General features: G+C 37.9%; 1 protein-coding gene across 1 annotated transcript; it reads left to right on the top strand.

The window, feature by feature from the left end:
- Window positions 1-128: 128 nt before the first annotated feature.
- Window positions 129-14,573, top strand: LOC106912408 (cadherin-1-like). Its single transcript, XM_014979231.2, has 17 exons — window positions 129-231; window positions 648-753; window positions 1,100-1,188; window positions 1,370-1,579; window positions 2,241-2,381; window positions 2,704-2,859; window positions 4,478-4,625; window positions 6,054-6,226; window positions 6,637-6,765; window positions 7,034-7,219; window positions 7,383-7,633; window positions 7,862-8,004; window positions 9,137-9,228; window positions 9,432-9,561; window positions 9,874-10,095; window positions 11,586-11,701; window positions 13,550-14,573. Exons 1-16 carry the CDS (start codon window positions 181-183, stop codon window positions 11,699-11,701), a joined length of 2,343 nt encoding a protein of 780 aa, XP_014834717.2. The 5' UTR covers window positions 129-180; the 3' UTR covers window positions 13,550-14,573.
- Window positions 14,574-16,525: the final 1,952 nt, after the last annotated feature.

Raw genomic sequence — 16,525 nt, 5'->3', positions numbered from 1 at the left:
GTTTAAGATAAGTGATATCGCATCTTTGGTTAAGTGTACGTGTACATGTGGTGGTTTATATGAACATTTAGTGGCTTTGTGCATGCTGCAGACTCAGAAGATAGTCTGTAGCAGAATCTTCATATACTGACTTTCTCTCATTGATGAATAAAAATAAATCACAAGAACTTTTACACAGAAATGGGGACCACTTGGCTTGTAATTTGGAGTCTTTGGATCTTCTTATGTCAGGTAAGAATGTTTATCTCTTCACACAAACTCTTTTGATTCACCTCAGAATTTGAATATTGCACGATACTTCAGTATTCTCTGTTGAAAATGTTAACAAATGAATAAATCTACAAACTAAAATCTACAAAAGAATATTTATTGAAAAATGTTAAAATCCAACAATGTATGAAACTTAACTATTGAGCCCACTGTTTTTCTTTGTTAATACAGATTAAGCTTATCATTAAGTGACTCATTTTCTAAACATAAGCTATGAAAACAACATAGTTTATGTGTGTGTGTGTGTGTGTGTGTGTGTGTGTGTGTATATATATGGCCCTGGTGACTCCATTGCAGGTTATGAGTTACTGTTCTAATTTAGCTGCAATGCAGAATATAAATTAGCTGTTAATATAAATGTATCTCTTCTCTTCTAGACTGCAGCTGCAGAGGAATCACCATGTCAGCCTGGATTTGAGTCAGAGATATTAATATTAAAAGTGAGCAACAAAGCCCTGAAGCAAGGCACAAGACTCGGCAAAGGTTTGGGCATTGAGTAAAATCTAGAAAAGCTGAACTGCCTGACATGGAGGGAAGGAGGGGATATTAAAACTTTTTGCTTTATGTTCTATTTTTTTAACCAAATGTAAGAAAACCTCTTTCCTTACATTATAAGAAGCATTATGTGACACATTTATTGTTAAAAAGTAATTTCATGTTTGAAACTAATATTGAAGTTTTCACCTAGCGTTGAACAAATATTATTAATTCAACATTTAAGTTGCTTTTGAATATTAAACAAGTACTTTTTCACTTTGAGTTTCAGCAAGAATTTAATATGTTTGTTTTAATTTAACAAGTTATGATGGATGTATTTATTTATTTCCAGTTGTCTTCACTGACTGCACGGGCCGCACACAGTTTCTCTTCAGCACAGATGACAGCCATTTTGTTGTAGAGCCTGATGGAATAATAACTGTGAGTAACGATGAGAACATGAATGAATTACATTTCTCTGAAAATTGTTTACAGGTTATTTCTGCCCTTCTCTCTGAGATGTTAGCAGCTGTTCCATGAATTTTCTCTATACCTGCTCATCAACGGGGGCTTGGACCATCTCCAGAGTTAAAGGCTAATGACCTTTGTTATCCTGGTCCAGGTAAATAGACAGGCTGTCCTTCATGAGGGGAACCAGAACTTCTCGGTCCATGTGTGGGATTCACAAGGTCAGAAAATGACTCTTCCTGTCAGGTTGCTGTATCAGGATCATCACTATATGAACAACCATCTGGATGCTGAATTTCATCATGAGGCTCATAAACTCAACACCCAGCTTCATGATCAGCTGGACTCTGATAGGAATCAGCAGGTAAGTTAAGACCTGATATTAAGTGGGACGTAAAGAAAGTTGTTCTAGGAAATAAACACACACACACTCACACACATACCGGATGTAGCAAAGCACGTAAAATAAACTTCCTGCTTGAAGATTTAGTTGTTACTCAACACTCAGCTGGCAATGAGAGAAGTATTTAGCTCAAATAAAGTGATAAATTCAGATGATTAGGACAGCACCATACTGTCTCCTTCATTTCTATGTGTGTGTTATCTTTTAGAAAAAAAAGTAGTCACTATAATACTTAGATCGACTGATTCTCCTCTAAGTTACATTTATTGCAGGTACATCCAGAGGGAGCTGTGAAAAAGAACATTTTGTTTTCATGATGTCTCAGTTCTGGTCATTAGGAAACCTAAAAGCTTTTTTTCTTTTCTTTTTTTTTTTTTTTTTTTTCCACATCATTTGAACACCTTGAATGTAATAAACTTAAATATTAATCAATCAAACCCATATATAGTGGACTAAAAAGCACCCTGGTAGCCTGTTTGTCATCATAGTATCAGGATTATGAGATTATTTTGATTCTCGTCCTCTGAGGCCCATTGCAGCCAGATTCCACCAAGGCTGCATCGTTCATCAGACCTTCACAGGTCAGTTCAGTCATTTACAGACAGAATATTTGTTTCCTTAGGATCCAGCTGATCCTCAGATCCCCGTCCTGGATTTCATCAAATCCAGTCCAGGGCTGAAGAGGAGGAAGAGAAATTGGGTTATCCCTCCCATGAATATTGCTGAAAATCATAGAGGACCTTTTCCCATGTTTATTGCTCAGGTAATAGGAACAAAATATCCTACAGTTTTTGATGTTAGAAAAATGTCATCCAGTGTATTTTCCTCTTTATTTATATCATGTGTTTGCAACATGCATTTACATCGGCCACAAACTTTCTACATTTCTTGTTGTGTTTAGGAAAACTGAATTCTGGCTCAAAATGGAAAAATATTTGTTTCTGGCCTGCATGTCTCTTATAACATAGAATAAAACATCTATTAGGTTAAGCTAATCAAAAGACATTTGTTACCCACCATAATTTTATCTTCCCTGAATTGTTTTTGCTGATTGTCTCTATTCAACCCTGATCTATGTTGTCCAGATCTGCTCTGATAGAGATAAGGTGAAGAAGATCTTTTACAGCATCACTGGTCCTGGAGCAGATCAGCCTCCTTTTAATCGTTTCATCATGGACAGAGACAGTGGTGATCTGTATGTCACAGAGGGACTGGACAGAGAGAAACAGGACAAGTACAGGGTCAGTGTTTTCTCTACTATCCGTAAGGTGCCTCATTCACACCAGTCCTGTTTCGCTGCTTTAATATAACTAAAAAGTCCAGTTGGTTTGGGGAAGTGTGAATGTGTAATCAAACTCTGATGGAGACCAAAACAGAGAAATCTAGAGCCCAAAAACCTCAGACTCAGTTCTGATGAAGTGAACTCTGGTATAGTTTGAATGCATATGTGAATGCCAAGCAGACTGGAGACCTCTCAAAAAGCAGGAAGTAGAGTGTAGTGCAGAGCATTCTGGGTAAACACAACTAAAATAGTTGAAACTAGTAAAAGTTAGTTTCATTAAATCATCATGAAACGGTTTCATTATTTGATTCATGTCTAGTGTTAGAGGGTCTTTTGCCAAAAACAAAAGAGAAATACCCCAACTGTGAAGAAGGAAGTTGAGCTCAGCTTCTTCTTCTGAGGTTTTTATTTTGCTTCCTTCAATGGTTCTTGGTGCAGCGCCACCACAGGTAAGGAGGTAAATAGATATTTTGAATGCTTAAGTTTGTTTGACAGTGTCATGTGAAAAAGAACCACAGCAGCTGAAAACGTAACAAATGTTGCAACTTTGGTCTGGAGTCAAACTGAGTCTACTGGACTATCAGGTGTGATTGTCAGGACTCTGGGTTCTTGGGTCGAGTTTTGTCTATTTCTGTGATTTTCTGTTTGTCATCAAGTTTTATCAGTTTTGTTCTAATTCACTTTAGTTCAGCCTTTCATGGTGATCCTAGTTTCATTATTTGATGTTATTTTGGTTAGATCTGTCTTGTTTTCCTATTTGTCGGTCCCTTGTTGGGTTTTAGTCATGTTTATTTCTTATTTCATTACTCTAGATCTAGTTGTTTTTTTAGTGTCAGTCATTTTCTGTTTTTCAGGTTTCTTTACTGTTACTTTTATTTCCTGCTCTCCTTTGTCCTCCTGTGTATCTTCCCGGCTTCCTGTGCCACGTTCTCTCTCCTCTCAGCCTGGTTCCTGCTCCAATCCCTCACACCTGCAAACTATTAGCTCATCAGCTCAGATCTTTGGCTCTCAGCCTCTCCAGTATTTAAGCCTCTCATTCTCCCCCATAATTTGCCGGATCCTCAGTTCTACTCTTTTCAGTCAGTTGTGCCTCCCTGTATTTTCCTCATGTTTTTTTGGACTTCTTTTTTGTTGTTTCCCTGGTTCATGTATTTTTGTATTTCTTCATCCTCTTTCCATTAAATCACCAAACTCAGCTGCTGCCTCCACCTCTCTGCATTTGGGCCCAACACTTTACCAACATCATGACAGTGATAACAGCCTTAAACTTGATGCTTTTCTGTCTAATTTATTTTGTTACATCTGCGATATAACATGTTAATCTTTAAATCCTCAGACGATTGCACTGATTTGATCAGAACATTAACATGTCTTCACTTGACTCTAAAAAGCATTCAGTAACTCAGTCTGTTACAGAATACTTAATTGTAATTATTGAAAACTATTAATACTAAGTAACTTATAATACCTGCACAAAAAACTACACAGTAAAAATAAAATGAGTTTTCATCAATATGAAATAAAAATAGGAACACAATATAATTGTTCTGGTGATGAAAATTTGCATCATTTTACAGCTTACAGCCCATGCTGTTACAGCAGGATCCACTACAAGTGCAGATGAGCCTATGGATATCATAATCAATGTCATTGACCAGAATGACAACAGACCTGTTTTCAACCAGTCTACCTATAAGGGAGAAGTTCCAGAGGCCTCAGAAAAAGGTAAAGTCACACAAATTAATAATGTCTTACTTTACATATGTAGATATGGGTGCAAAAGTATAATCATTTTAAAAGTCACAAATATTTGCAACTTTTATCATTTGCGACCTGAACTAGCTGCATACTGAGGAGAAAACTGAGGCTGAATTACATCCTCAGCCTGCAGTTAAGTTCATCGTCTTTGTTTTGCTGATGAACTCATTGTGACTCAGTCACAAGGAGACCATTTCAGATGCTTCCGTAAGAGTTTTTTGTTATGTTTGTCCACATGGATCCGGCTTTTTGAGAGACCAGAGGTGATCTTTTCTGAACAAGGGTCCCAGAGGATACATTTCAAAACTTCAGTTTCATGTTTCAATTTATACATGTAAGACGAGTTTTTTTTGTTTTTTAAACTATGACTGCTGTAGCTCTCTTTGGATCCTACATTCACCTCACTTTTATAATTAACATGGTGACGTTCAGTTCTTTTTTTGTTGTTCTGTGACAGTGTTAGAGCGCCACCAATTGACTGGGCATACCCTCTACGGTGTTTTCAGTGGTGCTACACATTTTTTCTAAATTTTTTATTATTTTTTTACAAATATTCACACTCTGATGGTGGCAAACAACTAGATAGTTGGCAGAACCCTGTGGCTGTCAGACATAGGTTCTGGTTCTGCTCTGCATACTCAGAACCAAACATGGAGAGGCAGCATTCAGCTTCTATGCGCCACAAATCTGGAACAAACGTCCAGAAAACTGCAAAACAGCTCAAACACTGAGTTCCTTTATATCAGGGGTGTCAAACTCCAGTCCTCAAGGACCGCTGTCCTGCAACTTTTAGATGTGCCCCTGCTGCACCACACCTGAATAGGATAATTAGGTCATTAGCAGGACTATGGAGAACTGATCTACTCAAGGAGGAGGTAATTAAGCCATTTCATTCCAGTGTTTTGTACGTGTGGCACATCTAAAAACGATAGGACAGCAGTCCTTGAGGACTGGAGTTTGAGAACTGTGCTTTAAATCAAGGACAAGATAAATATTCATTAAATGTTTAAGTTTAGTCTAACTTTTCTTTGCTTTCTTACAATACACCACTGCAATTTATTTTTATTTAAACCATGTGAAGCTCTTTGAATTGTCTTGTAGCTGAATTGTGATATAAATCTAATCTTGCCTCACCCATCAAACTCAGCGACAATTCAAATACAAATTAAAAATCTCCCACAGATTGCAGAGTCTCAGTTATCGACATAGAAAGGTCACTGTGATGACTTTTAGTGATTTGTCAAGATGTAGAAAACCCTTGACCTGAATGACCTGTCTAAAGGAACCTGGAATCATCAGCTGGACATGAAGAGGTTCTCAGTTCAGCTCAGCCTCTCTGTTGATAAACTGATGTCTCTGCTCTCACTGACCTGCTTCATGTTTCCTCTTGATTAGGTTCTGAGGTGATTCAGGTTGTGGCCACAGATGCTGATGAGCCAAATACTGATAACTCTGATATCTGGTACCGTATAATGAGTCAGAGGCCACAGCAGCCCAGTCCCAACATGTTTACCATCAACCCAAGAACTGGAGTCATCAGAGTTAATGAAACTGGACTGGAAAGAGAGGTGATGATTCCAACAATAGTTAATCAATGAATCAATCGACTTTATTTCTTTAGCACATTTCAAAGACTGTTAGGGTCAAAGTGTCTCACTAAATCCTCATGGTCAGATTTCCTGTTTAACATGTAGCTTTACATTTTGGCCAGAATTCAGCCTTCATGTATTCTTGAAGGTTGAATTATAACTATAGAGCCTGAGAATAACTTAATTATTATTATTAATTATTTATTAATAACTTAATTTACTAAATAAGTTTGAGGCAAGTTTTATAAAACTCAGTTCAGATTATTTTTCCAACATATGATGCAGTGATCAGGAATCGATCCATCAGTGTAAAGTTTTACACTGCAGTTAACAATTTGTAGCCATCAGTAGACAAAGTTGTTGATTCAAGTTCATGTTTGTTGCAACAGAAAATCCCTCAGTATGAACTGCAAGTACAAGCAGCTGACATGCAGGGAGAAGGTTTGACTGCACTTACCAGAGTGATCATCAACGTGACTGACGGCAACGATAACGCTCCGGTCTTTACTGAACCTTCTGTAAGTAGAACACATGACTGCTTTTATTAATCTGCCCCTCTTTTAGTAGCTGGTGGTCAGATTCTACAGTCTGATAGTAATTACTTAGAATGTTTTATTCAATTTTGTTCATCCCAGTTGATTTGTGCAGCAGCTGGTCAGTAAAGCAGTAGATCACTCTGAATGCTATTAGTAGTCCATGAAATATAAAACAAATCATAAACTGATGATGGATGATTCAGTAATAACCATGTGGAACTTTTTCTTATGTGTACATCTTCTGTCTCAGTATTCGGCCAAAGTTGAAGAGAATAAAGTCGACGCTCTGGTTGTTAAGATGGAGGTGACAGACAGTGATGATCCTCATACTGCAGCCTGGAATGCAAAGTTCAGCATTATTGATGGAGATCCAGGAAATCTGTTTACTGTGAAAACAGGAACAAACAAACAAGAAGGAATCATCACTACTGCTAAGGTAGGAGGAACAGCAGGTTCTTACTACTAGAGCATAAATGTTAAATATGATTCTTTATTACACTGTTTCAAATAAAGGGACATTTTCTAAACCTGGTATAGGTAAGTGATTGTACTGTTAATGTCTGATCAGTTGATCTATGATCTTTCTTCCATTAAACCAGGGTCTGGACTTTGAGAGGACCAGTAAGCACACTCTACTGGTTACAGTGGAGAATGAGGCTCCTTTTGCTCCTTCTGTTTCATTGGTCACTTCCACTGCTACAGTGGTGGTGACTGTGTTGGATGTCGATGAACCTCCCATCTTTGAATCAGAAGAGAAGCTTGTGTCTAAAAGTGAGGCCCTTGCTGTGAGCAGCTCTGTGGTGCAGTACACAGCTTCTGATCCAGACACTGCAGCCAAACAGAAAGTCATGTAAGGAACCTGAAAATCCTCCAACCTGAAGAGACACAGCATACACCTTTAAATTAGATTTCATTTGTGTTGTACATCTGAACAAGTCTTGTTTTCCAGTGGTAATTAATCAGGCAGGAAACGTTACTATAGCAACACTGATGGATGGATGTTTTTTTTTCTGATCATACTGCTTATAAAGTCTTGCTTTGTCTTGTCATTTATATCATTTTTGTCCTTGATGTCCAGGTATAAAATAATCAGTGACCCAGCCGGCTGGCTTGGCATTAATAAGGAGACTGGTGAGATAACAGTGAGAAACCAGATGGACAGAGAATCCAGTTTTGTGAAGGAGGACAAATACACAGCCCTGATTGGTGCATATGATGATGGTGGGTGTGAGGGTTAACTGTCTTAATGGTTTTGGGGGAACTCTTTATAAATCATGGTTTAATTTAAAAGAAATTTAATGATTTGAGCTAAATTTCAATTCAGTTCAAATTCAAAAATTAGATGGATGTTGGAGTTGGGGATATGACCCTGCAGCCATGTCTCAGTAAAACACATTACACTGTATTACCTACACCCTTGCTGAGTCCTTGTCGGGGCTTGAAGCTCATCCACCTTTAAGCTAATGATCTCATGTTGTCCACAGTGGCGCAACTGCACATTATTCAGGTGGATGCGAAAACATAAATCGGCGCCCCGCTCCCCCCCCCCGCGCCCCCGAGGGAAGGAACTTCAGGGTGAAGGTCCGACGCTCAACACCCCCCCCCCCCGCCCGCCCCCCGAGGCGACGCTACGTGGAGTGTAAAACTCGCTACATGTACCTCGTTATGCGCGCGAGAGGTGAAGGAGCGTGAGGCGCGCTGAACTGTATGGGAAAACATAATCGGCGCGTCGCCCCCTCCAGACGGGGTTTTGGCGCCCCCTCTGGTGCTGCGCCCCTATGCGTTGCATACGCTGCATACCCACTTTTTGCGCCTCTGGTTGTCCATTGCGATGGATGGCAGAGATGGTTTGAAATTCCTCCTTCTGTCTCTCCTCTTCACTCCTCTGAATCAACGTCTCCTTTTCAACTCCTCTGGGATTTCTGGCTTCAGTTATGGTATTATTTCAGCTTTTCAGATGTTAATCACTCGCTCCCTGTTGTAAACCCTATTATGGTTGCGCATTATAACAAAATAGCAAAGTATAAAAAATTCTGCCAAAAATCAGTTCAACTACGCAGCAACCAAAACAAAGATGGAACAGTTTCCTAAAAAAAAAGCTATTTTCCCCCAAACGGCAGGTTTGAAAGTTTGAAAAGGGGAAAAAATCTCAATGAAAGTACAAAACTACTTTCAAAGCTACAATTCTAGGATTTACTCAAAATTCAATTCTAGAATTGACTTGTCTTGAAAGGAGTTCTTTAGAATATTATCTCTTTTCTTGAAGAGATTTTTAACTCCTTCCTCTGAGGATCGTTGAAGGTGTCAACAGGATTGCTCATTCTTCACTGCTGTTTGCCTTTCATGTCTCCAGATCAGATCTCAGCTACAGGAACTGGAACTCTGATCATTAAACTTGAGGATGTCAACGACAACGCACCCATTATTGAAGAACAATCTATTACAGTATGTAACTCCCACCTGTAGGGAGATGAACATTTCTTAGGCCTGGTTGTTTTGTCGAGTTGTGTTTGTTTGAAAATATTATTAGTATCAAACTGAATTTTTATGTTAAATTAGTTAACATAAAAATTAAGATGACAAAAGCGAAAACTACAAATATAATGTAACATAATCATTAGTGTTTTAAATCCATTTGGTTTGTTCAGATGTGTAGCAAGAAACCAGCTCCTCAGCTGCTGACTGTAACAGATAAAGATGGACCAGGCTTTACTTCTCCATACAGAGTGAGCTCACGTGACTCTAAGGCCAACTGGATGGCTAGAATGAATGACGCCGGTATGTATGCCAGATAAACCCAATAGATTATGAATCAGTCTGCAAGCAACACCAACGAATGAATCAATCACAGTTCCTTTGACAAAGTAAAACTAAGTGGAAGGAATCTGCACTAGAGACGAACCACTATATATTTGCACTATCTAAGCTGAAAAGGATGATTAAACATTTTCGTTTATGATCTCTCATCCTTGGATGTTACCCAGTTTGCTGCTGTTCTTGTCAGAACTTGAAGAGTCACCTAAGTTGTTCAAGTGAAGAAGAATGAAAAATCTAAAACTGATAAATTATTGTTTGTTCTCTTGCTGGCAGGAACAGCGATTATCCTGACTTTGAACCGTGAGTTGGAGAACGGAAATTACACTGTAGCCATGACTGTTTCAGACAACCAGGGTCTGTCTCAGGTCAGCACAGTCACAGCTTCAGTGTGTGACTGCACTGGAGAACAAGTAACCTGCCAGGAGAAAAATGTTGGTGGCTCCAACCCGTCAGTCACCCTGGGGATACTGAAGGGCTTCCTAATGCTGCTGTTCAGTAAGTTTGAATCTTAAGCTTTGAGATGAATAGAGCCTTCTTCAATTTGAAGATACAGCTTTGAATTCAAGAGACCAAGAAGCATTTTGAACTCAATCTAAGCTTTGTAGTAGTATATTACATTATTATCATGGAAATACGAGACAAACACTGAGGCCCATGAAGTTGGACATTTAATAATTTACAATCAACAAAGTTCACAAAACTATTGTGTATACTTCAGATAAAACTAATATTACAATGATTTTATTCATATTCAACACTAAATTTGACCGTCGATGACTCCAGCAGCCTCTAAATTATCCAACCTCTAAGATATAATTCTTCATTAGAGCACACATTAGTCTGGTGTGGAATAAAAGAATGAAAAATGTGACAAAAACAGCACCAGTCACAACCAGCTGCCTACCTTACTTTGCTGTTTGTCCGTTTCTTGTTTCCTGTTGGCTCAATGTCTCTGCTTTGCTCATTTCCAATGTAAGGGATTCCTTCTATAAATACCAACACTTTGTTCACATCTGACCAATGGGGCTGTCTGTCCCACAGAGACTCAAGGAAAACAGAGATGTGCTTGAGAAAATCGAGGTTTGCGTCAGGCTGACCTGCTGGTCTTGAGGTGTGTGATTCACAAATCAGTGGCAGTCTTCTTTCAGAACGTCTTCTTGTGTTGGCTGAGATTCCTGTCCCAAGTTTCTGGGAATAAAAGCAGATTCTCCGTGCACTGCAGGTGACTGATCTGTGCTGCTTGCAGTTAAGCTCTCACACTGTGTTACATCTACTTCATGACATTCTACCTGTTGTTGTTCCTAACAACCAAATGCACCACATCACCATATTGGCCCTGGTTAAATGAAATATGTTGCTCTCAAGCCAGAGTTCAGATGTACAGAGAGAAAATGGAATAAAGGAGGTGCACCAAAACACATGAAGACTGTTAAAAATGACATCAGCACATGACAGAAGTATGTGACAATGAATATAAAAACACTGAGAAAACTCACATTGAACTAGGATTGAAAAGCACAAAGAACTGTTTTTCTGTGTTTGGTGGCAGAAATTTGACCCTTTTTAACAAGATTAATATGAGGAACTTGTGTGACCATAGGATGTGACTTTAGATGAGAAGCTGCTTGCTCCATTATTTAGGCTATAGAATTTATCAGCATAGGGCTGCACAGTGGTGCAGTTGGTAGAGCTGTTGTCTTGCAGCAAGAAGGTTCTGGGTTCAATTCCTGGCCCTGGTCTTTCTGCATGGAGTTTGCATGTTCTCCCTGTGCATGGTGGGTTTCCTCCCAGGTTAATTGTCTATAAGTGTGAGTGTGTGTGCATGGTTGTTTGTCCTGTGTGTCCTCTGTCCTCTGTGTTGCAGACAAAGAGGGTACACCCTGGACTGGTGACCTGTCAAGGGTGACCCCGCCTCTTGCCCAGAACGTTAGCTGGAGATCATCATCCACGCAGTTATTAATGATTGAAGTCTTCTCTTTATTTAGTGCTGGGGCTGCCATTCTTTCTGTTTGTGAGGAAAAGGAGAGCAGCGGAGAAACCAACAATCTTAACGTCAGACAAGTTTGAGGAAGAGAAGATGGACGACGGAGAGAACGTTTAGGTGAACAGGGACGAAGGCTGATTCTGCTCATTCATACATTTCGCCTAAACTTCAGACAATATAGTGTTATTTTTTACTGAAATGTAACGTTCTAGTGAAAAAATATATTGAATATCTAATTCTAAAGCACACTGAACAGAAATGGGTACATTAATTAACCCAGGGATGTTAAGAGGGGCAAGTCGCGGTAACTAGGTACCTTGTATGGGATGCAAGGTAGAGAGGGGCCGACTGGGGCCTCACTAATAAATAATTTAGGTAACACTTTATTTGAAGGGGGTTGAATAAGACTGACATGACACTGTCATAAACACCTGTCATGAACATGAATAAGCCTTCATGAATATTTATGACTGTTGTCATAAAGCGTCATTTGGTAAATTATGACACTTTTAATACAAAGTTGACATTATTCAAAATGTCGTTATGACAACTTGACATTAACCAAGAAATCATTACTGATATAAATTTGTTATAACAGTATTACTGATTGCACTTTAAAAATCAGGTAACTTTATGTTATTAAAGGTAAAGTTTAAACAGTAATGATTTATTGGTTAATGTCAAGTTGTCATAACAAAGACATTTTGAATAATGTCAACTTTGTATTAAAAGTGTCATAATTTACCGAATGACGCTTTGACAACAGTCATAAATATTCATGAAGGCTCATTCATGTTCATGACAGGTGTTATGTCATGTTTATGACAGTGTCATGTCAGTCTTATTCAACCCCCTTCAAATAAAGTGTTACCATAATTTATTTTCAATGTAACTCAAAGTATAAAATTTGTGGTCAAAGAGCTATTGACCCTTTGCAACTATGTCACTTAATCATTCGAAGCACCATGATGGATGTCAAAAGTGAGGATCGGGAGTATTGAACTGAGCAACTGAAATAGTTTTTGCCAGTTTATTCTTGGCTTCTACTTGTTCGAGTTGAGCTAATTTTTCTTTTTTAGCGTAACAGACCTGATTAGGGTTCAGACGGAGGCATTTACTGAATCTTGAAATGGCTAGCTTAGAAACTGACCCATACCCTTTCCCTCCTGACAGGTTGATCAAAGTACCGACTTTGCCTGAATTCACGCCACATTTTTTGTGTCACTATGTCATAAACAGAGTTTCCTCTTAAACCAGAGCAACCTAAAAAACGAACAGAAGACGAGATGCTAATCACTTTTTTTCTGTAGATGCTAGGCTACATGACGGTGGAGTATTGTTCCATGTTTACTGATGGTTAGTACCTTTGCCATCATACAATATTTCATATCTTCCTAATCACACTTGTTTATAAAGTATAAGGTCGTTAATCTTCTTACTTTGTAAAAAATGTTCGCTGGCGGTTACACCGAGGACTGACAGTCGCTGCCATATCTGTCCTGTTAAAAGTTATAAAATAAGTTTGGTTTCTATGCTGTCTGCTTGTGCTGCCGATCGCTCAGCATCCTGTGATAATTTTACTGCGAAATCAACTAATTAAAAGCGACCTTAGGGCACCAGATGTAGTTTCGTGACAGGCTTTACAGGAGCGCTTCGGTTGTTTTGACGTCCATCATGGCGGAGCGGGCCGAGTTTCGAAGAGATTAACGTCACGTGCAAAAGGTCAATAAGTGTTCTGGACTTGTGAAAGCACAACTGAATATGTTCTATAGATATTTTTTCTATAAATTCAATTTCACAATTACAATCAACAAATACAATTTTAATAATGCCACAAAAATAAGGTGCATAAATGCTTTGAATGCTTTAATAAATAACACGTAAATTTTTCTTGTACTAATTTTTCCCTTCTTTTCTTCCTAACTACGCCCCGCCTGAAACATCCTGCTGGTGTTTGGCTGAAAGGGAGGCGGTTCGCAAGACCCGGAATATGACTATCTGAATGAAGAGGTTCCCCTCTAAGAAACTGCCTGGTAATAAAGGAGGAGAACAGGATGAAGACATGTTCTACATGCTTGGTGCCTCTTTTTTTTTTTTTAAATGATTGCTTTTAGTTTAGTCACATTAGTTATACATTAGCTGTTGCTGAAATATATATATATATATATATTTTTTGCCTTTTGGACAGAGAGCCGTGTTTTGCAGCCATTTTAAAGATAACATTTATATTTCTGTTTTTCAATACAGAACTTACTGTAATTTACTGAACACACAGCCTCATTGACATCTAGATTCATTGGTAAAGTCTGTGCAAAACTTTAAAACTTTGTGTACAATTCTGCCCAAAATTATTTATTCATCTGTCGGATTTAGCTTGAGAAATCTTGAAAATTCACTAAGATGTTTTGTTTGTTTTGTTTTGTAAATATTACTTAACATTTTATCATATTGTCATTTTAAGATGAATCCGAGAGAATTTTGTGAACAAGGCAAAAATTAGGGTGATGGTAAGGAGGCCTTTCAACCTGGGAGGCTTGGAGTTCATTACAATAAAAGAACAAAATACAGTAAAAAAAAATGCAAAAGCTGATCAGTAATATAAGGGTTTGATTGCTGTAATCACGATAAGGATTTTATTAATTCATTACTAAAGAAAGTAAACTTTTGACACCAACTTGCAGAAAAAATAATTCTACTTTCCACTGTTGATAAATACATATTACATTGTTTTATTTTCTGAGAGGTGGCGTTCTCATTTACGATCAGAAACGATATTTTTTGTTGAATGATAATTATAAACATTCTGAATCAGCCAGAAATATGAATAATTATGGGCTTAACTGTTGCTGGACCTTGGTTTCTAGCTTAAGATGCATCTCCCTAAGTCTGAAGAACTGACAGTAAATGTCTGTAAGATGTTGAACATTGAGATGTTTTACTGCTTTGCTAAATTGTAATGCAATAATTTCTATAAATATGCTAAAAATCCTTTTGGTGTCGTTTCGCATATTTTTTCATACTTTTTCCTTTAACTCTGGTTTGAGCTCACAGCAGCAACAGAATGTGTTTTATTCCAAGGACGGCTTTTTAATGCTGTGAGCTCAGAAAGCAAAATATATCAGTATATCACTTTATTATTGTCCCCTTGGGGCATTTTCCTTGAAGAAAGGTGGGACAAAAAGATAATTTTAACACAGAAACAATCACACAACAACACTGCAAAATAAAAAGTCTAAGAGACATCAGTACAAATATAAATAAAACAGGCTAAATAAGAAAACCAATTCAGATGACATTTAGAGTTTCTCTGAATAATGAGCCTGGCCAATAAATTATATGGAAAGTGGACAATATCTTCTACTTTCTGTAGCATTCTCCTTAATTTTTTGTTGTTGTTTTAGTCAGGTAATGTAACTCCTTTAATTTTGCTGCCTACTTTTACAATTTGCTTAATCCTGTTCTTGTCTCCTATAGATGGACTGACATACCAGTCAGGTGATAAAAACAAAAATGAGGACAGGTTCAATCAGAGTTCTAGGAAATGGTCATCAACTTTTTACACACTTCAAACTTATTTAATTTGTACTTATTTAATCTCATCCTCTGTTAACCTCATCCAAATGTTCAGTAAATGGCAGCTTTTAGTCAAAAACTCCCAGATATCTAAAGGAGAGAAGACTCTCCACAGTTCTTCCTTTAAATATGTACTTCTTAAATGAAGAAGTACATATTGTTTGTGTGTGTGTGCGCGCGCACACACACACACACACACACACACACACACACACACACACACACACACACACACACACACACACACACACACACACACACTAAGTCTACTAAACGCCACTTGCAGCACCTGAGAAAAGTTTAAAAACTGACACACAGCCTGTTTAAAATGATCAACCTGATGAAAGACAAGCAGAACTGGTGAATTTTTAGTGCTGCCACTTCTTTGGTTTTGCTTTTAGTTTTTGTGTTTGTGTACATGTAGTGGTTTGTGTGCACAGTGCATCTGCAGCTCAGTCTTCTTCTGATCACATTCACATACCAATGTTTGTGTTTCTCCAAAACATTTTAATTGTGAAAATAAACCATAAGAACATTTACACAAAAATGGAGACAACATGGTTTGTAGTTTGGAGTGTTGAGATCATCTTATGTCAGGTCAGAACTTTATAACTTTCTTTTCAGCCTTATTTGTTTGTTTAGTTTTCGTTTTATTGTAGTACTAAATAGTAGCAGTACTAAGCCACAGTGAGGCTGCCATTCACCGCCACCACCTGGCCCTCTGACCACCTCTGGTGAATGACTGACCACCAACAGCAGGCAAGGTATCTTGACCAACACCTCAACAATGACGGAGGTGGACAGAGCAGGGATTGAACCAGCAGTCTCGGTTCAATCCCTGGATCGATTACTGGGACGAACTCCTGCCACCATCGCCACTGTCAAAATATGGTGACAAAATATTTTACTCCAAAACTTGAGCACTGAATGATACTCATTTCTGCTTTGTTGAAAATTTCATAAACTATTCTAAATATATCTATATGTAAATAAATTCAGCAGCAGTATCTCGTTTAAACAAGAACCTTCTCATTAGAAAGGGAATGCAAAAATTTGTTAAAATGAGAAAACTTTAGTTTGAATGAGATTTGTAGTTCATTAAACCCAAAATATCTTCTTATACGGAGGACCGGAACTGACATAATTCAAGATAACAGCAGAAATATATAAATGGCCTAATAAATTAATACATTTTAAATGCACCAATTAATTTTTGAAAATTAGAATCTTGCCTTATGTACTATAATTTAATTGACATTCATTTTTATTTTTCCAGCTTAGTCCCAGCAAGTTATATTTTTATGGCCATAATTTAATTTGTACTGTTAAGAAAAATATTTTTTGCTTTTCCTTGTGCAGACAGACCCA

Source organism: Poecilia mexicana, unplaced genomic scaffold, assembly GCF_051168715.1.
Source record: "Poecilia mexicana isolate PSO_F unplaced genomic scaffold, ASM5116871v1 scaffold_12, whole genome shotgun sequence".
Classification (NCBI taxonomy): Eukaryota; Metazoa; Chordata; class Actinopteri; order Cyprinodontiformes; family Poeciliidae; genus Poecilia; species Poecilia mexicana.
This window is presented reverse-complemented; position numbering and strand designations above follow the sequence as displayed.